At 46.4% G+C, this 25,986-nt stretch overlaps 1 protein-coding gene and 1 long non-coding RNA gene across 4 annotated transcripts in view; one reads left to right on the forward strand and one right to left on the reverse strand.

Annotated features, from left to right (window-relative positions):
- The first annotated feature begins 269 nt into the window (after window positions 1-269).
- On the forward strand, window positions 270-10,279 carry LOC117019096 (uncharacterized). Its single transcript, XR_004422426.1, has 3 exons — window positions 270-357; window positions 5,893-6,105; window positions 10,192-10,279. It is a non-coding gene; the product is annotated as an uncharacterized LOC117019096 (long non-coding RNA).
- Window positions 10,280-17,119: 6,840 nt separating this feature from the next.
- Window positions 17,120-25,986, reverse strand: part of ASB13 (ankyrin repeat and SOCS box containing 13) — a 31,590-nt gene continuing 22,723 nt past the window's right edge. For all 3 annotated transcript variants that reach the window (XM_033100741.1, XM_033100742.1, XM_033100744.1), the window contains 2 exons: window positions 20,326-20,517; window positions 17,120-19,095 (listed from right to left, as the gene is read on the reverse strand). In XM_033100741.1, coding sequence (XP_032956632.1) covers window positions 18,968-19,095; window positions 20,326-20,517 — 320 coding nt within the window. In that variant the 3' untranslated portion in view covers window positions 17,120-18,967. The remainder of the gene's footprint in view (window positions 19,096-20,325; window positions 20,518-25,986) is intronic.

The raw sequence follows: 25,986 nt of genomic DNA on the forward strand, positions 1-25,986 counted from the left end.
TGGGCTTTTCAAGCACTGTGCTTAAAAGAGGCGGCCTGTGGGGGTGGCCGGTTACAGCGTGGAGCTGGTAGCACCAAGGTTGTCAGTTCAATCCCCGCATGGGCCACTGTGAGCTGTGCCCTCATTAAAAAAAAAAAAAAAAAAAAAGGAGGTCTTGCCGTGTTAGAGGACCCACCCCTCACGCCTCACAAATTGCAGCAGCAGCAACAGGCTAACCCAGGCGTCCAGCTCCTTCCTGACCAGTGATCACTCACTCCTACCTGTGCACTGCGTCCGTCCCGGCAGTGAGGGTATTTCGGTACCTGGACACCATCTCCAAGCCTCAGCACAGGGCCTGCCCGCTGCCTCCTGGAAAAGGTGAGCAAGGATGGAGGCTCCTTTCCAGAAGAAGGCAGGGGGCTGGGGGGGCTGGGCCCCTGCTCTGGCCCAGAAAGTGCTGAACTGCGAGGCCTGGGGCAGAGACACATGTGGAGAGAGTTAACAGGGAACCCACAAGCCAGACGCTCTCTGGAGAGGCTGGGGTTGGCTGGAAGGCCAAGGAAGGGGGGTGGGGTACAAAAGAGTCCATGTAAAAGCAGGTCTGACACTTATCCCAGTACCTCCCCTTGAGTCGCTGCGTATAAAGGAGGCTAACCTTCAGCCCTGCTCCTCGGGGACTCTCCCCTCCCGTGCACCATTCCCACAGCCCCGCCCCCAGTAGAGACCTCTCTCTGAGGCAGGGGGACCCCGCTGAAACAGAGACCTCAGCCCACATGTTGGAACCTCGGCACGTCACTCTTTTAAGTGGTTTGGAAGTGAATCTGGTTCTGGTTTTGAGGCCAAGGTACATTTTTTAACTCCCCCCACCCCTTTCCTGTTTTGTGAGCTTGTTATGACTGGTTTTGGAGCCTGGCTTACAGAAGGGGAGAGAATGTGTAGGCTGTGGGAGGTGGCAGGGTCCTAAGAAGGGGAGGGCAGCCTGAAGGGGACCTGGGGGGGCCCTGGCGAGCAGTGGACAGAGGCTCCGGCAGGGTGCCCCTGGCCGAGATGGGGCTACATCCCAAAGGGCAAGCAGCCTTTTGAGGAAGGGGCAGCAGACTCAGCATCACCGCCTAGAAAGGGGTTTGGGATTTACAGGGTCGATTGAGTGAGTGGGGAAAAGGGAGAAAACAGATCTGCCCTCTCCTGAGGAGGGAACCCTCTCTCAAACACATGTTGCGTTTTAGATGTACTCCTAGCGGAGACATTCATCCCCTTCGAACTGTTCCTCAGGTGCTTGGGATGATTGAGGGGTAGGATTTAGGTTCTGGCTTCCGGGGCCCACCAGGACAAAAGAAGCACCATGTGTGCCCTTGGCCAGCTCCCAGGGACATACCTGGTGGTGACCCAGCTCCTAGCCCTTAGAACTACAGTCTGAGTGCCAGGGAGAGGAAGGGTGCTGGGGTGTGTGTTGCTACCAGCATCCCACACTGACACCACAGCCCAGGAGAAGCCAAGAATGCTGCCCCAGACCAAACATGAGACGGGAAAAGGCTGGCTCAGAAAAATGGCTATTTTTGCATCCCCCTTCCCAGAGTTCCAAGGTACTAAGATATGATTTAAAACAAAAAGAAACAACAAAGAAAGGATAGAAAAATAATAATGCCCACTAATGACCATTATTCATGCTTTCAACAACATTTCTATGGCCTTATTTCACCTCAGCGGCAGGTTAAAAGAATGCCGATTTCTGGGCCCCACCCCAGACCTATGAAATCAATCTCAGGAACAGGGCCTGAAACTCTGTCGGTCAGCACCTCAGTTGGCTTATGGGGGTGCTGCTGCCAGCCCCGGGGCCGGATGCTGGAAACAGCACGATGTTAAATACAAGAGAATGTGCAGTGCCATGAAGGTCCTTCAAACAAAAAGCAGCCAATCGATGTGACTCATCACAGTGGGTTTGGGCAAAGCTAAGTGAGAGCCCTTGTTGGAAGGTCTGTTGCCAGAGGAGAGGGTGGAATTTGTGCCCGAAGCTCGGTTCTCCTGGCTTTTCTACATCCCCAAAACTCAGCGGTTCCTCAGGCCTCAGCGACAGGAAGGTGGAAGGTTCTAGTTTTCAGGTGTGGATTGCTTGGAGGCCTGCATCCAGCCAGTCCCCTTCCTCTGAAAGGGCCCCAGCCACCTCTTTCTCTGCCAACTTCTGAAAGGGAGATGGGAGAAGGCAAAGGTCACATGAGCCCCAGGGACACCCCTAACAGGCTGGTCGCCCATGGAAACGCTTCTTTCTTACAGACAGAGCAAATGAGAACCAGAGAGGGAACCTGTCTAAACTCACCCAGTCAAGACAATGGAAGAGCAGAAAAGGGAAACGGCCTCTTCTGGGCCCTGGCAGCGTGTGTAGCACACACACCAGCCCTGCTGTATTTCCACCATAATTAAAATTTGAGAGCAGAAAGAGCCTGAGAAATCTTTGTAGGCCACCTTGAGTGTTTCTGATAAGGAATGAGGCCCAGGAAGGTGATTCTTTTTCCAGGGCCACACAGCTCAGTGGTGACACTTGAGGTGGGAGCCCAGCTCACCACCCAGATGAACGTTTTCCTGGAACTGCTTTGCCTTTAGTGTCCTGGGATTTATGGGGGGTTACTGAGGATAGCCGAGAGAGAGGGGCCTTCCAGACGAACACCCTGCCCTGGCCCAGGCCTCAGACCTGGGCAGATGTGCAAAGCCAGGCCTGGCAGTCCCAGCAGCAGGCCAGTGCTTCGGTGCCCCCATGTGGCCAAATGCTGAAATGCCAGTCTGGGGACCAGTACCGCGGGGGCCGCTTCCCCTGAGCTTGGCCCTACCCGCACCCTTCACCCGCATGGTGGGTCATTGGCCAGGGAAGCTGAGGACGTCTACGTGCATGGAGACTTGGGCCATAAATTTGTACCTCCCACTGGCTGACCATTATTTGGGGGTAAACCCTTGGCTTATTTGTGAAAGCTGAGGACCTCAAGCTTCAAGGAGCCTAATAGTGACTTTAAAAAGCCAACCTCAAGAATCCCCCCCTTGGTTCCGTCTTCAGCAGGTACAGAATCCCAAAATGGCCACTCCTCCAGGAGCAGCCCCTTCGCTGCTCATCCCAGCACTAAGTTCCCCACTAAGACCCACGGAACCAACGTATCTCCAGGCCCAGTCGGGACAGGACCTCGGGCCCGTGATACTTTTAAGGACCCATGAAAATGTTTTAACTTTAAGCTCTTTGAAAATGAGAAGGAAATAATGAATATATAATAATGAATCCAGCCTAGATTAAATTCATCTTTGTACCAACATAGTTGTAAAATGTAATTTTTACATTTTTTTTGTAATGGAGGAAGAGACCATGAAATTAAAAGTGCCTAGGGTCAGCCGTAGGGTAGGCCCAAAGGCTTGTGTCTCCAGACAGTCTTTATTAAGGGAAAACTGGATTCCCAGAACGAAGGGACCTAATTAGCCCATCCTTGTTTGTTGTCACGGAGGCTGAGGCAGGGCGGACAACTCGGGGAGCATAGTTTGGCCATGCAACCAGAAAGGTGGGAGTCATATGCAAAACAGTGGAGGAACGCGAGATGTTTCATCTTGAGAGGAGAAAACTCAGAGGGCTGGGCAGACAGACGGTGGGACCCTCACCACAAATGTTGAAGCATAAGAAGAGACGCGAAGCCAGCTACACCCTGGTTCCTCTCCACACACTGCCTCTTCCTTAGAATGAAATCTTGAGCAAATGGTTTAACCTTTCAGGACCTTCTCTTATTTGGAAAAAAGAAGCTAGGAATGCCTCCCTATCTTCTGAAACAGCTGCTGTGATGCCCCGCAGATGCTCAGGAAACGGGAGCCGGATGATCATAACATTCCGGACGGAATGTCTGTGGCCCTCGAAGCTCCTCTGTTGAAGTCCTAAGCCCTAGTGTGATGGGATTGGAGGTGGGGCCTTTGGGAGGTGATCAGGGTTAAATGAAGCCATGAGGGTGGGGCCCCCATGGTGGGATTAGTGTCCTTATGAGAAGAGGAAGAGAGACCAGAGCTCACTCTCTCACCACCATGTGAGGACACAGGGAAAAGGTAGCCATTTGTAAGTCAGGAAGCGCGCCCTCACTGGAAACCAAAGCAGCCAGCACCTTGATCTTGGCCTTCTAAGATGGGTGTCAGGGAGAGCCACCAAAGACAAGTGAAAAAGCAGGGATTCAGACCACCATCAGGGGCCACTCCTAAATCCAGGGGAAAGGCTGAAAAGGTGCATGCTGGTCTTCCCTGGATTCCTAATGCTGGATTCCTAATGCTGACTCTGGTCTCATCCTGCCCTTGTCACCATAGACTCAAAAAACTCATTCTGGGAAGGGGTGATGGAAAAGACAACAGAGAGAGACAATTACACTTTAAATCCTAGCAGGACATGGGTCTCTGTGATCTACAAGTTCAGGAACTGCCTGCAGCACACGACCACTTTAACGATGGCCCCTTCTCTTCCTGACTCTTCCCTCTCTGGCATTCTCTCCCTTCAATTGTCCATGTTTTTTGATGCATTGCTGTGCTTGCCTGACACATTCTGAATTGCTTCCCCTCCACCCATATTCACATGTTGAAACCCCAATGTCGCACGTGACTATATTTGGAGATGGTGTGTGGCAGGAGGTGATGAAGTTAAATGAGGACCAGGAGAGAGTCTGCAGGATCTCAACGCTCTCATTTAGAAAGACTCACAAAAAAAACAGAGTAAAACCTGGGGCTCCAGGAGAACTCCTGCTTTTTCATAAAATACTTTTGGATGAGGGAGCATTGAAATGATAATCAAGAGATGTCGTAGGATCTGCTTTCCCAGACCCTCAAACAAGCAGGACGATTAGTTCCTGGTCCCCATCACACATCATCAGTCATGCCCAGGAGGCACAGCAACCTTCTGCCTCTCCTCTCCTCTAGCTGCTAACAATCACCGCCGGGCTAGCAGGACGCAACTCCCTCTCTCTGCTCCCTCTTCTTTGTTCCCCACCTGGAAATTGATGTAGCACTAAATAAACTATTGAGGCTGTGTGCGTGTATGTGTGTGTGTTTTAATGAGAATAGGAAAAGTTGAGCAGTGTTTTTGCAGAGGTAGGCTGAAGGTTGTACTCTTTCATAATGAAGAGAAGTTAGAGGTGACCAGAAACTTGTAAACTGGGGAGAGTTTATTGACTGATTAGTTGGAAATTCAAAACAAAAGGAGCAGTGGTGGTAGGAGCTACTAGGTACTACTTACTCTCTAGTCTTCCTTTCTTCCTTAATAAGAGAAAACGTATATTGTTTGGGATAGCAATGAACCCAAACTAAATAATAATAATAATAACAACAACAATAATAATAAGCACTACACATCCCGGTCTTCTTTGCATACACATGTGGGAGGCCAGTGAGATAGAAACAGAAGCTACCAGATGGGACTCCAGAAAACAAGGCTTATTTAGTTGGCAGACACACCTTTGTGTCTGCTCCTTCGTTTTTCTTCCTGCCTGAAACATGGACATGACTGGAGCTGTAGCAGTCATCTCGGGAACATGAGGGAAAGGCAAGGAAATTGTAAAACCTTGGCCCTGGCATACTTGAGCTTCTACATCAGGAGTTGGCAAACTATGGCCCATGAGCCAAATCTGGCCCATCCCCAGTTTTTGTAAATAAAGTTTTATTGGAACACAGCCATGCTCATTTATTTGTCTGTGGCCTATTTTGTCCTGTCATGACAGAGTAGAGTAGTTGCGACAGAAGCCATATGTCCCAAAACACTGAAAATATTTACTATCTGGCCCCTTACAGAAAAAGTTTATCAACCTCTGCTCTAAACCACAGAGTTATTATGTAAAAATACGTAATCTTGTATTTAAGACATGAGGTCAGGTTTGTGTTACACACAGTCTGATTGACATAATAACACGTACATTTCAGGCACTTAGGGTTTACACAAGTATGGAAGCAGGCCTGGATCCAATAGGACTGGTGCCCTCATAAGAAGAGGAAGAGACACGGGAGACATACTCACAGAGGGACGACCACGTAAGGACACAGTGAGAAGGTGACCACCTACAAGCCAAGGAGATTGGCCTCAGGAGAAACCGACCCTGTGGACACCTTGGTCTCAGACTTCCAGACTCCAGAACTGTGAGTAAACAAATGTCTGTTGTTTAAGCCACCCAGTCTGTGGTATCTTGTTGATGGCAGCCTGAGCCAGCCAAGACAGTATATAAACATACCACAAGGTGCTTTGGGCTTAGGTGTCCCAGAGAGGTAAATACATTATAGAAAATAGCTTAGCCCTGAGGACAGAGATGTGACAGCCCCTGTTTCCATTCAGACGGTGAGCGCGGCGTTCCCTGAGTTCAGGCTGCCTCATCTGATCCAGAGATTTTCCTTGATTGATGTTTTATTTGGGAAGCTGGTATTGACGTGGGAGATGCGAATTCACTTGCTGTAATGTATTCTCTCTGGTCTACAAGAAACAGCCCTTTTCTGTTTTAAGGGAGAAAAACAAACTGACGAGGGACTGTTTGGAGCTTTCTTTATTCACTTATGCTGCCGTGCCTGAACTATTCAGTTACCTTGTGTTGGACTTGAAGTTTCTGTCTTCCTTTTAATGCTTGATTTCCTGATATTATGTTATAATATTTTGGAAAATAACATTTTCTTAACCTCAATTGAGCTCAGCCGGGGAATGTTTCTGCTGCCTCGTGTCCCTTCTCCTTGTGTCAGCATTTGGCCATGTGAAAGAAAATGTGGACTCTGCTCTGCCTGGTGGCCTGTGGGGCTGGAACTAAGTGTTGGATTAGGAAGAGGGCAGCTGTGTGTTTTGTCCCAAAGGGAAGACAAGAGTAAGAACAGGAAGTCTGGCTCCAAGGACACAAACACTTCTTGGCCCTCGTGGCCCTCCTCCTTCCTTCCGCATTATATATGCAGGGGGTACCGAAAAGGCTGGTCCAGATCTTCGACAGGGTGGATCCTCTCAGGACAGTAGAGATGGGGGAAGTTCTAGAAGGAGGTTGTGCTTGGCACTCTTTGATCCACATGCTGTTCAAGTTGACAGCTTGAGGGGACTGTGGCAGACTCAGGCTAGCTGTCCACCGTATCCGTGCTTTCATCCTCCCTGTTGTACAGTGACAGGATATTCTCAGCATCCTTGCTTCTAGGTGGGTCTTGTTCTCCCCAACAGGTTGTAAGTGGCAGTAATGCGTGTTACCTCTGGGCTGAGGTAGGTGAGCAAAGCATGTCTCCTCCATATGGTTTCTCTCCTTTGTCTGTGGGCCAGAAGATTCAGAGAATTCCAGGGTCCCAGATGGTCGTGAATGCTGGGTCCCTAATGGCAAGGAGCAGAGCCCCCCATGAACCCACGTTCCTGTGCCATGAAGGAAAAATCATCTCTCTTATGAAGCCCCTGGGATTTGGGGCTGTTTGTTACAGCAGCTGGCCTCTCCTGACAAATACAGACACTTGAGAATGGAGCATTAGAAAGGGTCCAAATTGAACTCCCCATCTTTCAGGAAGGAGAGTCCCATACCTTCTACCCTGAGCAACCCCACTTGCAAGGTGACGGCTCTGGGCTCCGGGTTTTTACAGGAGAGAGTGAAGAACTGGGCTGAGCTGGATATGCCCCCTCTTGGGATGGGCTGTGGATGTTCTGCTTGTCGTATTATCCAACACCAAATAATCCAGAATTAGGAGAGGTGCCCAGGTCACACTACTGTGCTTTTCTTGTCCGGGGTATAAGATCAATCAGTACTCTGTGAGCAAACATGGGAGTCCCCTGAAGATGGTGGCCATTCTCACTAATTGTCCCGGGAGGACATCAAGAGTGCTATTGTGGGTGGGAGACGAGGACTTGGAAGACAAGTCTTTGATGGGAACAAACCATTCCTCTTCTGTCTTGCGTTGGGGCTCCATCCAGATGAACGGGTCAGTAGTAGACACCAGGAGGGTGTCCGGGGAGGAGGCGGGTCCACCACCCGGTCACATGGAGGCAACCTGGGAACGAGACAGACACTACCCCCAGATTTGCAATAGATTCTCATTGATGTTTTAGCTTGGTCACTCTTGGGCTGGGAGGCATTAAGGAGAGAGTACTGTCCTGTTCTTGGGAGCAAAGAAGACCAGGCAGTAGGGTCTTAATCCCCATGTCCAGAAAGAGAGTGGTCATGGCGAGAGTCAGTGGCAGTCCCCAGGGAACAGTGACCTTCAGAGGGTTATGGGCAGCACAGGAACACAAGGTGACAGGACAAGAAGGAGGCCAGAATGCAAGGATCTGAAGACCACCTCCCACCCTGCCCTGACCCAGCACCTATGGGCCAAGCCCCTGGGAAACACAGAAATTGTGGGGCCACTTTTGGGGAGACTAACTTCCCAAAGTAAAGCTTGCAAAAACTCTTACCATCGTCATTTGGGTTACATAGAAGTCGAGAGAATGTTTCCAGCTTGGCAACAGTCAGAGAACAAAGGACGTGCTCTAGCTATTGGATGCCAGCAAGGACCGTGACCCTGAGCCCCAGTGGGGACATTCCTGACTCTGGGGGAATTCCTGACTCTGGGAACCTTGGCTCTATTAATGTTACAGTCTGAGTAGAAAGTTAAACAATTAGCACACAGGTAAAATGAAAGCGCCCCAGCTCTCACTTCCACCAGGTCTGAAGTCTGCGAGTCTTCATTTCCATTTTGACTTGGCCACGTCACTGCTTCTGCCTTCCAACCCCACACAGCAGGGTCAAATGCCTGAGCCTTTCAAGACCTTAAATGCTGGCGGTCGGAGGGACTGTCTTGTAGAGCGATCAATACTGCTCCCCTCTGTCCCAGGCCAGGAGACTACAGGGTGTCAGGCAAGTCACAGCAGCTCCAGGATTTAAGGGAAAATTCTGATTCCCACCCCAGGTATAAGTCTGTCTGGAGGAATCTCCACGTACCAAAGAGGGGCTGCCAGGAGCCCCAAGTTCCCTCTCCACCCTCTGCTATCAAAATGGGCTTTCACTGATAGAATCAGCAGGGGACAAGGGACTTAAACCATCAAGTGTTTGCAGAGCTGGAAGTGCCGCAGGTGGAACTAGGAGGCTAAGTGGATTGAGAGGTGGCTGCTGGTCAACCGGCTCCATCTCTTGACTCCCTTATTTGTTTGTTTGTTTGTTTGTTTGTTTATTGCATCACTATTTTCCTAGAAACTCAGATTCGAATCCCTTGAAACCACCACCACCACCACCGAAACATAATCCACGTAGTCACCCAATCCTATGGATTTTACCTCTGAGTTGGCAGTCATGACCTTCCTCACTCTTCTCCCTCTCATCTCTCATCACTCCCCTCAGCTCCTGAAAGAACCTCTAACAGACCTCATGCCTCCAGTCTCCGCCCATCTTCCCATCTCACAGAACACACGTTTCCGCTCGATTTCTTCCCTGAGTAAAATTCTTTAGACGGTCCCCTCTGTCTCCAGGGTAGAATTCCCCTGCGTCCTGGGAACGAACAAGCATTATCTCTGGCCTCAGAGGGGGTACTATTGAAGCCATGTAAAAAGTCCTGGCTGCACTGGGCAGGGGGTGGGTCCTGGCTGTACCTTCCTGAGCACCTTCAGAAACAATCCCCAGGTAGCTGCCTTCCTTGTCCACCTGGGAACACGTCACAAGCCCAGATGAGCATTCTGATTTCCTAAGGGGACTAGATGTCCCAGTTTGGGCAAAAGGACCTCCTGAGGAGACAGGGTGCAGCCAAAACCTCAGTCTGGCAAATTCCCCAAAGGGAGAGAGACTGTCCCCATCTGCCACGAATTTCGATATAGTCACTTCTCAAGTTATATTTTTATTCTACCACATAGTGTTTCCATGCCAAAAGATGGTGGCAACTCCTTTCCTTCATCCCATGAAGCTGCTCAGGGGCCAAACGTTACAAAGGGCCTTAATTCACTTGGAAATACAGTCGGCACTCTGTATCCATGGGTTCCATCCACATCTGCCTATTCAACCAACCTGGGATCATAACCATTCCAAAAAAAAGTTACACTGTTGCTTATGTGTGCGATGTAGTCTATGACGGGTGTCTGTATTGAATGTGTACAGAGTTTTTCTTCCTGTGATTATTCCCTAAACAGTACAGTGCAACAACTATTTATGTAGCATTTACACTATTAGATATTATAAATCACCTAGAGATGATTTAAACTATACGGGAAGATGGCATAGGTTACATGCAAATACTCTACGTTGTTTTATATGATAGTTGAGCATCCTTGGATTTTGACATCTGCAAGGATCCTGGAACCAATCCTCCATGGACACCAAGGGATGACTGTAAAAAACACAAAAGGAAACACAATTAATTGTGGCATGTCCTTATTCACTGCTGAGATGGAGATTTACCTGACGACTTTGGATCTCTTCTGTGCATCAATCATTTCCTTCAGCGATTGGAAGGTCCTGTGTAAAGTAATGAGTCACACCTGGTCTGAGGTAATCAGCCGTCATCTGTCAGCGCAAAGTACATACAATTATGGTATTCCATTCCTGCAGTTCAAATGTTTGGCTGCAGCTGGGAATCTAAACAAATGGTGGCCGAGAGAAAGACACAATTGTATTCCTTGGAGCCAAGATCTGCAAAGCACATTTCCAGCTGTAGGAACCTGGATCCAAGTGAGAAGCCCAGAGTGGGGTCCAAAATAGGAAATGGGCCTGAGCTGTGCCTGGTATCTCGAGACTCCACGTCTCCCTAAAATACTAGGCTCCAAGGACATTTCATTAAACTGGGGCTGGAAACTAAAAGGAGAGAGCCTGATGAAGAGGGAACTGCACTGGATGAGCGCCTGTCCTCAAAGTGAGGCTCTTCCCTGCACCCCCCCAGCAGTGGAAGTGCCCCCCTTCCCCGACCTTACTAGAAAGGCAGATTCTCAGGCCCCACCCCAAACCCACTGAGTCAGAAACTGGGAGTGGGGCCCAGCAATCTTTATTCTAACAAGCACCCCCAGGTGACTCTGAGACACGCGAAAAGTTTGAGAAGCCCTGGAATAGAAGAATAAAAAAGTTCCATGACCACCTTCAACTCCTCCCTGGTAAATCACAGAGTGGGATTTGATATTTCAGGTCCATCTGATCCTGAGCCCTGGAAATCCCGACCTAGCTGCTCTCCTACGTTACCCCCACTACTAAACACACAGCTTAGCAGGCGATAGACTATACTACATAGTTTATTAAATGCCAAATGTTAAACAACATTCTTGGTTGGCAAATGATGGATCCTAGATTCATGTTCAGTGGGTACCACTGTGTTGAATTCTGACGATCACATTTGTAAAATGCTCCCTTGTGTTAGTCAGGGTTCTCCAGAGAAACAGAACCAATGGGATGGACACACACACACACACACACACACGATTTATTATAAGTGGCTCGCATGATTATGGAGGCTGAGAAGTCCCACATCTGCCGTCTGCAAGCTGGAGAACAAAGTAGCTGGTGGTGTGGTCCAGGCAAACCTGAAAGCCTGAGAAGCAGGGGTGCCAATGGTGTAAGTCCCAGCGTGAGCACAGGAGAAGGTGATGCCCCAGCTCAGTTAGGCCGAGAGAGGGAACACGGCTCCTCTGGTCTCTTTGTTCTCTTCAGAGGGAACCCAGCAGATTACCTGCTGCCCACCCATCATAGGGAGGGCAGTCCACCAACTCAAATGCGAATCTCTTGAAAAAACACCCTCACAGACACCCCCAGGGTAATGTTTTACCAGCTACCTGACCCAGTCAAGTTGACATGTAAAATTAACCATCGCACTTCTTTCCCATGGAACCCCTTTGTCCTGACCCATCCTGAGGTATCCTGACCCAGAGAATACCTCAGCTATGCCAGGCCAAATTTCCAATATGTCGTTCACCCTAAATTGTTCCCTTCTCATCCAACATTTGCCCAGTAATTTGAGAAACTTATTTTTCTCCCTCTCATTATTCATTTTCTCTCTCACCCTTTTTCCCATTCTTGGCCCCCAACTGGCCTTTCTGGTGACACACAGTAGTCATGGAAACACACCCGACAGGGAGAAGGAACCACCTCCACTTTGAAGTCACATTCGAGGAACGGCCCATGTTACAAACTTCTAAAACCCTTCCAAGTAGCAAGATGCCTTGCACATTTCCATAAAGGTTTCTGCCCTCCTCCTCAACTTCCTCCTGCTTTTCCTCAAGTTCAGTGTACATCAAAAGCCTCTATATTTGAAATCATATTTTGCTTTGTCTAGACTCTAGTAGATACAGTTATGTCTCTTCACCGTCCCACCTCTGGGTTTCCTGCCCGTCCCTCTGGGAAGTGGCTGGCTGCTCATTCCTGAGTGGTCGTCCTGTCATCCCCGAACAGAGCCCTCGTGTGTGTCATTAGCTGGCTGCCTCCTTCCTCGAGGTTTTGTCCCTCTGTGACAGGGCAGACCCTCACAGAGCACTCTAACCATCACAGGCATTCGGTGGGATGGTTCTGGAATGCAAAGGAATATATTGTTGTAGGTTGACCTGGGGATTGGTAACATTTGTTTCCGTGAAGAAATGTGTTCAAATAAGAACCAAAGGCCCCTCTTGGGTCAGTCTCCTTGTTATTAGAAATGTCATTCAGCTTTATCAAGTCTTGGCAATTGGGCTGCCCTGTTTTAGGGCCACACGGACTTGATCGTGGTCTAGGTCAGGTGCTCTGGGGAGGCCTCCCAGCTTTTCAGGTGCACTGCCCTGGGCCTGGCTGTTGCAGAGATGGGGCTTCGGTTTCATGTCATCCAGCCTTTCCGATAATATTGCTCTGATAAGTGCCATATTCATCCAAAACAGTGTCCTGTTACAGCCAGGCTGTTCTGAATGGAAAGTTCTTGTCCCTACAGAGCTTTGGCTGGTGTTCCCTCAGGTGATGTCACAAAGGGCAGTCACAGACTTGGTAAGCCCCACAACATGGCCCAGCCCCCCACCCTCCACTTGCTCTCCAGCATTCTCTCTTCCTTTCCCTTCCTCGGTGCCTCCATCCTCTCCCTTTGCTGCCCCTCTTATCCCATTGCCACTTGGCAATTATATGGAACTCAATCATGTTTTTGCTGTTTTTCTTAAATAAAATTTTACACTCTGCTTTTTTTTTTTTCATACGAAGCAAGGGTCCCCCTGACACCCCCCAAAGAAAAGAAAAACTAATGATTAACCCTTTGGAGGTGGCTTGTGATGGATTTTATTCTGTGGCTCAGTTTATTAATTTTTTTAAAGCACCCATCTGTGTTCTGCAAGGTGTGGATTCCCACAGGCTGAAGGGCAAAATCTCCATGCTGCTTAAATGGTCAGATCTGGCCCTTTGTAGAGCTCCCTTCCAGTGTTTTGGGAACCATAAGCATAAGAAGGGGTTACAGTAAACGCTTTACAAATGCAGAATGCCACAACCCTAACCTGAGCTCTCTTGTTTCGGTGCCAATAACCCAAGTCCTCACAAAGCTTTGTAAACTACACCGCGCTATGAATATAAAAATAAGGTTTTTGTATTACGCAGTTGCATTTATTAAACCTGAGAATTGAGAAGCAGAGTCAAGGTCATCTCTGCTCTCCTTCTCTCCCAAGAGCAGAGGTAGCTCTTCCTTCCTGTTTGTTGCTACATTTCTCGATGCAGCATTTGTTCCTGTATCTGCTCCCTGAGAAACAGTGAGATCCTTCAGGGCCAAGATTTGTATTTATAGATTGTTTTGTATCCTTCGTGCCCAGCAGAGAACCTAAAATAGAACAAGTGCTTTAAAAAGGAAGAAGAAAGAAAAACAGAATGGATGGATGGATGGATGGATGGATGGATGGATGGATGGATGGATAAAGTGGACCAACAAGTAAGTGAATGTCCTTGCTTCTTGTTTTACCTAAACCTCTGTCTCTAACACGGCAGAATGAGCCTCAGGATCCAGAGTAACACCAAGAAGCAATGGGAGTTTTCTTGCTGATCACACACAAAGGAGAGAACTAAACTAATTGTACATCCTGGCTCAGAGTTCTGTTGCAAATTCTCTTTCAGCTCTGAAGTCTGTGGTTCACCAGAACCACACACCTGGAGACCAGCTGCTGGAAAGTAAAATTTTATATAAATAAATGTGTGTCGGGGGGGGGGGGGGGGGGGGAAGGGGGGTGAGAGAGAGAGAGACCAGTCATGAATCTTTATGGTTTTGAGACATTCGGCTTTTAGGAGGCACCCTGTTTTGATTGGACCAACTTAAGACATATTTTCATTCAGATTGCCAAAGATCACAAGACACTAACGCCAACATAATTGGGGCCTAGCTGTCAAGGCCATGTGGTACCAACACTGAGAAAAGACTCCAAGCTCTGGAAGTACTTTCTAGGCCATTATAGGGAGAACAATAAATGCCCCAGCGCTGCCCAGATGGTGGGAGACCTGAGCTGAGCCCGCTCCACCCTGGCGAGCCCATCCCAGCTTAGTCTATAAGGCAGCACAGCTGCTCACAACATGAGGAAGCTTGCCAGTTGTAGGGTCATTTTCATGAATAAAGGAACTCAACTGCTTGCAAGTAAAGTTGCCTCCTGGAAAGAAAGCATGAACAGTAGTTCTAACAAAGCAGCCCAGGGGAGGAAATGGGCATGCAAAGCATTCTTTTTCGTCCCAAACAACTTCAAAGCTTTGTGCAGACTCATCTGAGGTATGGATTGGTTATCACACGTGGCATTTCTGTGCAAGTGTCAGCGAGGGAAGGAGCAGGGAGGAGACTCCATTTCCCTCCCTGGAGACCAGAGGGGACCCCGAGATGACAGAAGATGACAGTAGGCACTGCTGGCAGACCCACTTCTTCCCTATACCTCTGTCCCCCGCCTGCAGAGAGCAGGCAGTACCCAGGAACGAGGCTGTGTTTTCCTGCTGTGATGCAGTTCCCCAATTTAGAGGAACTGGTTCTGATCTCTCCAAAGGGTAGGATTTGAAGCTGGGGACTTGGCCCAGAGGTACATGGAGAAGGTTCACAGTCATGTAGGGAGTGACCCATGCCAAAGCAGGACAGGCTAACCAGAGAGAGGGAAAAGGGACCTTACCAGACACTTCCTTTCAAGTGAGATGCGGGTAGGCCCCGTGAGCCACACAGCACACTCAGGGCTTTTAAAATCTAGTTTATCTAAGAAAGTAGCTGCAACCTGTTTTCGCATCTGAAAATGAGGTTGGTCAAAAAAAAGCATCAGCACCTATTGTGGCATATGAGACCTTATGTGCCACAACACAACTTGGTGGCCAATAGGAAGCGGAAAGGTATTCATCAACAGAATCCAGCTTACAATTATCACACAGATCTCCCTCCTTCCTTAAAGACATGTCTGCCCTTGTCTCTCTACAGTGCATTAAATTTTTATCATGAAAAAAGTAAATACCGAAACACATGGAGAATGACACCCACATATGTATTCACTACCCACCGTGAACAAACAGCAGCATTCTTCGTATTTGCTTCATATCTTTTTCTAAGAAATGAAATATCACCGAGTGTTCAAGTTCCCTTTGTTCCTGTCCCAGAGTTACACGTCCCTTCTTCACCCAGAGGTAAGCACAGGTGATGCTGGTGTGTGTGTTCCATGATTTTATGCATTTGCTACCCTCATCATTTATCCCCAGCTACTCACACTGTTTTGTATTTCAATTTATACACATAGGTTCATACTGAACATAAATAGGTTGGCAACTTTTTTTCTGCTGTTTTACTTTTTAGATCTATTTTGTGTTAACACATATGACTCTATAATTCATCTTAACTTTTGTAGAGTGTAGGCATCATACAAATATATTCTACAACTTCTACGCTACGGATGCTTTTACTACTATGAAATGGCTATAAACCTCCTCACATTCTCTTTATGATGTCTGAGAGTTTCTTTAAGCTATGTTTGTAAAAATAGACGTACTGGGCACATGTGCTATGCACTTTTAATGGCACTAGCTATCATCTAATAGCTCTCCAAAATGCACACATCAATTTATATCCCATTAGCAGTGTATGCGTTCCCATTTGCCCACGTGGTTCACCACCACGAAGGAACTGTCAGACCTGTTAATGTTCCTCAAGCTGATTGTATGTGATGGTATAATTTTCTTGAATTAAATCTTCACTAATTTGTGTTTCCCTGATCATGACTGACCATGCTTTCCTGTCAGGTGACATTTGAAGTTTCCTCTTTTGTACATTTTCTTCTTCATGGTCTTGGCCTGTTTTTGTTTTTTTTCTATCAGGCTGTTAATCTTTTTTCGTAATGATTTATAGAAGATCTTTACATAGTTTGATTACCAATCATTTGTTATCTATGTTGCAAGTATCTTCTCTAAATCTGTCGGCTGCATGTTGGGTTTTTAAATGTAAAGGAAGAGGTCTTCTGAATATATTCCTCCTGAAATAGGTAGTACTACCCCAAAGTCAGAAGGGAGTCATTACACAGCTATAAGATCTGCAAACACCAACATGGCCATAGTCCAGTTATTACCATATAACGTTTACATTTAGGGAGCACTTCATTCTTTACAGGGCATCTTTTTTTTTTTTTTTAATTGGGGAATATTGGGGAACAGTGTGTTTTTCCAGGACCCATCAGCTTCATGTCATGTCATTGTTTTTCAGTTTATTGTGGAGGGCGCAGCTCCCTGGCCCATGTGTTGTTAAGACCTTGCACTCTAATCAACAGCCATCCAGCCGCCCCACAAGGCATCTTTTAATCACCTAATTTCAGCCTCAAAAAACGTCTGAGGCTAGCAGGGCCTCATTTCTCATCTGTAAGATTCAGAAGTTGATCATCAGCGTCTTTTTAGTGAGAAAAGTCTGACCTTGTGTCCCTCTTCTGCAGCTGGGGAGACGCAGGCACAGAGGAGGAGAGGAGAGTCACACCCCTCCTAAGGGTACAGGTGGGTTATTTGTCCATTACAGCTCCATAAAGCTGGGGGAGAAAGGTACAGGAGGCCCTAAAATCTCAGGCATCTGATCCCTTGGAGGTATCTCTCCACATGAGGCGGCACTGAAATCAGCATTAGGGGACAAGGAGAAAGGCAGGAAGATGGCAGCCTGAGACAGGCACGGCTCCCTCACTTGACCTTGCAAAATATGGGGAAGATGACAGCGGCCCCTTTGGACTTACACAGGATGAAGGCCATCTAGTGTTCCTGCTCCCAACAAGAACACACAGATGGACTCTAGTCAACACCTTTTATTGAGTTGCCAGGACGGGGCCAGATTCTTCACTGCACACCCGCTTGTGGAAATGTTGCCAGCTCGCTGCTAGAAGCAAGTTTCTGTTACAAAGTTAAAAGGGCAGAATGCAATGCTTTTTTTTTTTTTCCTTGTTACTAGCACATACAAAAACACTGATTTACCCAGAACTTGTACCTAAGACTGTAACCAAATGGGAGTGGCTCTTATTCTCAGCATTCATTGACATAACAACGGCTCCAACAGTGAGATGGAAAATACCTGGGCAGCCAGCATGAAACTTTCCATCGGGTCTCGGGCCACACCCAAGTAGCTCTGTACAGACACCTCTGGTCGTGTAGCACACTTGGCATTACCTTGCAGAATTCGAGCTCATTCTATTACACTCTGGGAGAAGGTGGCTGAGGCAGACCTGGGAGAATGTGGCGATGACCACATTTGTGGGGACACTGGCTTTGGCCATGATCCACAACAGTGTTCACAAGTGGTGCCTTTTCTGTTTCTGAGAAACCGAATATACCTGAACTTATTATGCAAAGTCCCCTAGTTTAATTCACTGGTTTTTGGTTTGTTTGTTTGTTTAATGACAAAACAATCGTAGGCAGACAAATGCAGTCAGAATATACTTAATAGTTCATCTCATGACTTATAGAACTACTTGTTTCTGTTACTATAGGAACAGATTGTGAAACACTGTTTTTCCTTGCCTTGGGTAATGAGTCTGATTCCTACCCAGTTCAAAGCACCGAGGCAGCGCCTTAAGCGTGATAGATGTTCCAGAAGTACCTGTAAAATGCATAAATCAGTGGCTGATAGCATCCACTGGCTGCTGGCAATCTATTCTACCAATTTCAGAGCTTCAAGGAGCTGGCAAAATTTAGGGTGGGAAAGAATTCATTTGGCAACCCAAAAAACATGAAAAATAATCTCTACAGTGTTTCCAGTCATTCACATTGGAAATGATGGCTCATGGGCACATGAGCTAACATGCCTTCACATTACCTTTTGTTTTAAAGACTCATTAACAAAATGTATGCTACAGCCTATATATATCTTCTAAAAGTTTCTTATGCCCGACATAAACTTTTTTGAGAGTTGAGACCTAAAACTGAAGGAAAACTTCCTATGAAACGCTGTGCTGGTTGTGGGGGAAGGAAGAGCTTGAGCCTTCCCCCACAAGAACCACACAAAGCCCCTGAGTGATGGGTACACCTGGGCACAGGTAGGCCTTGGAAAGTGCCCACCATGACTCCAGAAAAAAGCATCCAAGTGGCAGGATGATGCCCCCAATGAAGCCATCCTGGGCCACATGGTCAGGATCTCGCTTCCCGAGGCACAGGCTCTACCTTTTGAAGCCCCAGGGCCACTCTGGTGCTGATTGGACCAGAGATGGTGCCGAGCTCCTGGGCCTCCCAGGCCTGTGGAAATCAACCACAGTGGCCTGGACCCCCAGCCCTGCCTGGCCTTCCCTTGTGCTCCCGGAAGAGTCCTTCCTGAGAGTCCCTCTGAGAAATGTCAATAAAAGAGGACAGTTGGACATCTGGGGACACCAGAGTTAGAGCAAAGTCCTAGGAGAGCCAGCACAGGGCCACGTCCCCAGCAGAAGCCACGGTGGTGCCTTCCCAATGCCTTGGAAATATTCTCCAAGAGCCTGCAGAGAAGACGAAACAGAACGGCCAACAGGGACTCAGGGAACTTTGTACTATCTATAGCAATCGAGGGCTTCAGACAAACGACGCTGGGCTCGTTTGTCCTTGCAAATGACGCTGCTCGTTTGCAAGGCGAGCAGCTAGGATTCCACCAGCCTGCTCCCGCCTCCGGTGCCTGCAGCTCAGTTGTAGGAAAGGTAATCGATGAGCCGAGAAGGGATGTTCAACTTGGCAATTTTCTCCAGCCCTCTGACGCCGGTGGCCCTCCTCAAGCTCACCCTGCAGAGCTGTGACAGTGTCAGAGGTGTCTCTGAAAAAAAGGGAACAGGAAGCACGTGATGTTAGTGTAACAGAGGTGAACATAGATTAACATCCTTCGACTGAAACAACCACAGGTGGGACTGGAAATGCCTCCCTTTTTGGAAACAGGACGTGCCCTGCATGCCTTCCCTAGAAGGCTACCAGGAAGGGCAGCCTGGGAGAGGAAACAAGAGCCAGAAATGAAATGTCCACGGACATTTCATTTTTGTGGGGGTTTTGTGGCATTTTGCTCTTTTTGTTTTTCGTGATTCCCCCCACCCCCATAATGTTATAACCTAGCACAAGGATTTGTCCGCAAAGCAGTAATCTACAATAGTAGGCTTGTTTGTCGAACTTCCACACAAATGAGGGACAGCGTGAAGGTTAGTGTCAGGCAGGTGCTGGCTGCCAGCAGCTGCTGTTCCAGGCCACAGGCTCTGTTCTCACTACTGAGTGCCGCAGGGGCAGGGGGACCCCCAGAACTGACACACATTACAAAACAGCTCCCGCAGACAAACAGTATGCAATGCCTGTCCTAGTGACAGAGGATCAGAAGCCCGGAGCAGTGGCTCAGGAATGCGACAAACCAGGGCCAGAGATGGAAGATGCCTGGAGGCCCCTGGCAGCTGAGGCTCGGGAACATTTGCAAAACAGATCCTGGCTTCGAGGACCTGCCTTTTAGAATGATCTGTGTTTGATAAAAATATAAATTAACCAGAGTATTCTCACTTTATGAAAATTTTTGAAATAAAAAGTTCTTTGAAAGAAAAGAAAAAGTTACTGGTGAAATTCATTTTCCCATGTTACTCCCTCCTCCTCCCCCCAATTATTTGGAAAAGAAACATCATCTTTCAGGAAATGTTGAGCCGACAGGTATGGATGGAGTTGGTCCCTAAGTTCATAATGGATTTTGGTTGGGTAGTTAGGGCTGGCAAAAATTGGAATAAATAGTTCATTTTTAAACCGATAAGTGTTTGAGAGCCTCTTGGGATTCTAATTCTAAGGAAATGCATTTAAAAAATTGTACCCCAAGAAGAAATCTGGTCTTTAGCCAGGTTGTTTGTACTTTGTTTCCTGAAGCCTGCCTCTATGATTTCAGCCTCACGTGGACTGAGTCTGACATTGTTTCCAGACTCATAAATGATCTGATATATTGTCAGATCGGGGCTTCTTGCGTCACTGTCTCCCGTGCTATCTTAAACTGTGTTGCGTCATTCAAACCACAAGAGCCTAGCCTCACTTTCGTAGTGCTCGAAGCACTTGGCAGGGGCACTGCTACTCCACGTGTAGTCGGACGGCTTCTTCCCCCGGTTGTCCCGCGCGTAGATGTTGCCTCCAAACTCAATGAGCATCTCGATGAGGTCCACATTCTTCACTTTGGCCGCGTGATGAAGGGCTGTCTCGTGAAGCTTGGCTGCATTCACATTGGCCCCTGCACGTCCAGAGCGGAAACAAAAGTCACCAAGGAGAGAACTCGGAATCGAGAGAAACATCGGCTTGTACCTTTCTGTCCAGCACAGCATACAAAAGCAACCTCCACCCAGGAAACAAACTCAAGACAGACTCTGCTACAACCTTTCCAAAATTCCTTTTCAAAAATCCAAAAGCAATAATTACTTTCTTTTTCTTATAGCAAGAGAGCTAAGGACAGGTAGCAATAATAAAGAAATGTAAGGAGAGATAGAAAAACAAAAATAAAACAAAAATTTCCCTGTGAGGTAAGAGGCAGTCCTAATGCCCTACGCAGTCTGCGCCCATAGGTCCTGAGACTGGAAGCTCAGACTGAGCTACTCAGGCTCTGCAGCCTGTCCATGGACACGCACACACAGGCACGCACACGCGTGCACATGCACACACACACACACACAAACATGACCATGCAGGCACATGGATGGCACAGGACAGGCTCTAAAAACGTGTGTTGCATGAACGGATGAATATTCCTTAAATATAAATATTTTTCCAAAAGGGCAGCTGGAAAGGAAAAGAGGTAGGGGATTGTTCTCCAAATACCCTGAACTTCAGGTAAGAGATGAGGTCTCGTAGCCCAGCCATCTACCTCTTTCCCATGATAATAGTCAATGTTCAGAAAGACGTGCACAAGTAGATAAAATACAGCACTGTTAGATGCACTAAAAATATATACAGGTTCATGAAAACATGATTTCTGTACAACGTCATCCTTCAGGCACGGCCATCACGGTTCTATACAATGAGATTTCTTAAAGCTTTGGAATTTTGTTTTTTTTTAAGAAAATACTACCTTGAAATCTGCTCCTAAGTAGATAAGAAGGTAATAAAGGGGATAGAACAAAAGATTTTTTGTTTCTGTTTTCTACATTCACTGGTTTGAACCTTTTGAAGCCTGAAACCCTACTTTTCTTTTTTCAATTATGGTTGACGACGTACAATATTATATTAGTTTCCAGTGTGTAAATAGTGGTTAGACATTTATATACCTTATGAAGTGATCACCCTGATAAGTCTAGTACCCATCTGGCACCGTACATAGTTATTACAATATTATTAACTATATTCCCTATATATTCCCTATGCTGTACTTTACATCCCCATGACTATTTTTATAACTGGCAATCTATATTTCTTAATCCCTTCCCCTTTTACACCCATCTTCCCAACCCTCCTCCCATCTGAGCACCCTCAAAATGTTCTCTGTTATCTATGAGTCTGTTTTGTTTGTGCATTTGTTTTTTAGATTCCACATATACGTGAGCTCATATGGTATTTGTCTTTCTCTGTCTGACTTATTTCACTTAGCACAATACCCTCTAGGTCCATCCATGTTGTCCCAAATGGCAAGATTTCATTCTTTTTTATGGCTGAGTAATATCCCATTGTATAAATGTACCACTTTTTATTTATCCATATGTCTATCCATGGACACTCAGGTTACGTCCATATCTTGCCTATTGTAAATAATGCTGCAGTGAAAATAGGGGTGCATATGTCTTTTCGAATTAGTGTCTTCAATATCTTCAGATAAATACCCGGAGGGATTGCTAGGTCACATGGTAGTTCTATTTTAATTTTTTGAGGAACCCCCATATTGTTTTCCATAGTGGTTGCATCAATTTACAATCTCACCAACAATGCATGAGGGTTCCCCTGGAGAGAAATATTTTAAAGAAGTCAAGAAAGAAAAAAAAAAAGTCAAGCAAATAGCCCAGGAGCAGTGAAGTTATCCCCAAATAATAGATGCAAATCACAATCATAAAATGTCATTAAAGCAGGGTTTTAAAAAATCAGATCACTAGCATGTGACCATGTAATAGTAAACTTAGAGGGTCAAAATAGGAGGAAATAAGAGAGCGTAAGGTTATTAGATCTTCTAGTCCCACTGCTCAAAAAATCCTGCTTTTTGATTTCTGACTTAAAATAGTTTCAACTCCCTAGTGGAACATAAAAACTATATTCATGACTGTGGTCACTGAACGATTCTAAGAATACAGCAAGCATTCCATCATGATAAGACAAGTGAAGATATGTTCTCTACTCTTCCCACAGCCAAACTCAGAAGTCAGGTCAGGAAACAATCCCTCAATTCAGAAGAAAGCTAAATTCCCTAAGTATTTAATTTGGCAGATGTGTATTACAAAAATAATATTTAAAAGCAACACATTAAGTGAAAGAAACGTTTTGCCTACAGTCTAACCACTCTGCCACATCAGGGGTTTTCTTCCAATGCTTGCCTATATGAATAAAAAATTATATAGTGTTGCAATCATAATGCAAATATGAATTTGAATGCTAAATACAAACTTGTAATGAAAAATAAGTTGTAAAGTCTACAGAATCTAAAGTCCAAGTAGCTTTCTCTCCGGTCATTAATTCTTGCAATATTCTTGCCAATAGGGAACGAAAGAGATTATCTCTATTTTAGCAACAGAGAAGCGGGTACAGGGGAAGTAACACACCTCCCTTCCATCCCTTTCAACATGGTCCCAGTATACAAGGCCTCGACCGCGTGACTACTCTTTCCAAGAGGTACAAAACAGTATCTTTTGAAAATGTGTTCTTGGCATCATTTGATTGGATGTAATGAAAGGCGTGGTGACTAAGAGGGAAGCTGGCATGGTCTGCAGCAGATGGGAACAACAGACCAGAGGAACGTGGCAACATGGGTGGGTCCTGAAAACACAGGGCTGAGTAGAAAAACAGGAAAGCAAGTCAGATCTATAACATATGCCATTTATGTCCATTAAAAAGACATGCCTCCTCAACTGACAATGTGACAATGCGTATCTTACAAAAACAGATACACATTAGAATGGTGGGATGGGGGGTGGCCAGAGGAAAGAAGAGGGGGCGGGAGAAGCAGGGGGAAAGTGGCTTTGTGTGGACTAAGGACAACAATGTGCCTTGAACCGAAGTGGGAGAGAGAATGAGACAGCATGAGCATCAGCGAAACAGTTAATGCCATCAGGGCATTAAAAATTCTCAACTTCATGCTTCGGAGACAAGGAGTCAAAGTCTGCTCATTATCAAAATCCTGATTTCAAAACACAGTGGGATTGCAGTGGACTCAGAGTGAACCTTAGCCGGCAAAAACAAGGAGGGGCTGTCACGAGCTTAGCACCACCAAGACCCCTGTGCAATTCCTGGGCAGAGCTCAGTACTGTGCTGCTGATACAACAACTGAGAAATGTGTGACGAGTACTGTGCTGGGAAGGTGGATGCAAACACTGTTCAATCAGCTCCTCCGAGCGCTTCCAGCAGAGTTAAACATTTATTGTTGGTGATGAGATTAAAAGTTACCCCACCGCAATAAATGGACTTTCCCCTTCCCCAGTCCTCCTCCTCCGCAAAAACTATGTGCGCCTCAGCCACTTGGTCTCATTGCCTACAAAAGACCGACAGCCTTCGTATCCACCCCTAAGGGCACCCACAGCCTGGCTCCTCTGAAGTCACGTGCAAACGCACCAGCATGCATTGTTTTCCTAGAGATGAAGTCTGTTGCTTTCAACGATTGGGAATCGTTGTTTTAAAAAGAATCCATATGCTGTCCTTTTCTCTCTACTTTTCCTGTGGTTGTTTTGTGTTTTTTTGTTTAAAAAGTGTTCTGAAATGAAACAAATTACAACAAAAAAAATAGTTTTCTTAAAAAAGAAAAAGACTCCATGTAATCTAGGAAGGGATGTGAAGGAGACCGTTTTGAGATTAGAATAGCAATCAAGGATTGAGGCTAGAGCTGACAGCGCAGCGGCACTCCACATCACATGGTAACACCGACACATAGGGAGCTTTCCCCAAGAGAATTCTGTCCATTCCTCTTTTAATTTGCCAGGAGTATGGAAACTCCCTTTGAAATCTACCTACCAGGTCCCCTGTTTCAGGCTGTCATGGACATTATGGTCTCCCTCCCACTCCTTTCCAACCCACCCCACTGAACTGCCACCCTACAGTATGGGATGTGGTCTAGGATGGGGGTGGGCAGGATGACCTAATGTCCAGCTTCCAGTGTGGACCCCGGTTGGGTTTATCCCTGCTCCTACCCAGGCTGGAGCCAATCAAAATTTGGCAGAGTCTAGCCAAAGGGACTGGATAAGGTTTGGACATGTGACCCAATTAAGGCAGATGGGACATAATGGGAGGTGTGAGGGAGACATCTGGGAAGAGAGTTTTTCACTCTTCCGAGAAAGCTATCAGAAACCTCAAGAAATAAAGCATTTGGATTTCAGCCCAACTCTGCTGCAGCCATTTTATCCCATTGGGTAAATGGCAGATGGTCAGGTGAACACTGAGGAAAGCAGAAATGCAAAATTCAAAGAACGTGAGTTCTTGGTGACACTGTTGAACCCCTGGGTCAAACTGACCCAGAAATTTGCTCTAGTCTGATCTTTTCAGTTATCTGAACCAAGAAATCAGTCCCCTCACCCAGGTGGAGTTGGTCTCCTATTACTTACAAAGGGAAAATCACGTCTATAAAGTCCTAACTAATTCAGAGAGGATGTTGGGGTTAAAACCACTAATTTGATCCTTCCCCCATAGCCACAACAAAAAGAACTAAAAACATGGAATGAAGGTGTGCTGAGCACGTATATATACTACCAGGCCCTCTGCATAGAGTTGATGCACTGTAAAATCTTTATTTGAAAAGCTCAAAATCAGCCGGTCATCAAAATGGCGGCATGAGGTGAGCCTCTGTAAAGCTCCCCTGGAATTTACAACTAATCGAACAACAATAACTCCACAAAGGACTCCCTGCACAGCAGACAGGCAAGATGAAGAGGCCCACTACTGAATTCACTGAAAGGTGGGAAAAGCTCAACAATAATGATTGACAGAAATGGGATCCAACCATCTGATGAGTGACTTGACTGGAAGACTTATGACTGTTTCTAATCTAGATATTTTATCATTGTATAAAAAATAAAAACTGCCTCCATGACCTACCTTACAAAAAATGAATCTTTTTCACTGAAAAGACTTAAAAGTGACACCTTAAAGTGAATAACACTAATAGAAAACTACATACAACTTAAGCTCAAATGACCATCTCATGAAGAGAATTCATAAGCTTTCTATTTCTGAACAGTTTTGTTTTTATCCTAAGCTGTACCCAGAATGAATGAGCTAAACTTTTCTCTCAACAAAAATATTGAAGTTGGGTTCACAGTAAAAGCTCCTTGCCAATACCCACTTTGCATTGTAAAACCTCTGTGGTAGACAAGTCCTGAATCTAACCTTCACTAAGCTGGGTTGTTCTTTGTTTGCTTTTTTCACCTTGGGAGCCTCTCTACCCTGAGAATTTTTAATTAAAATTTTTTTTTTTCAGTTACAGTTGACATACAATATTATTAGCTTCAGGTGTACAACATAGTGATTAGACATTTGCATAACTTATGAATTGATCATTCTGATCAGTCTAGGACCCATTTGA

This window comes from Rhinolophus ferrumequinum, assembly GCF_004115265.2.
Source record: "Rhinolophus ferrumequinum isolate MPI-CBG mRhiFer1 chromosome 5 unlocalized genomic scaffold, mRhiFer1_v1.p scaffold_110_arrow_ctg1, whole genome shotgun sequence".
Classification (NCBI taxonomy): Eukaryota; Metazoa; Chordata; class Mammalia; order Chiroptera; family Rhinolophidae; genus Rhinolophus; species Rhinolophus ferrumequinum.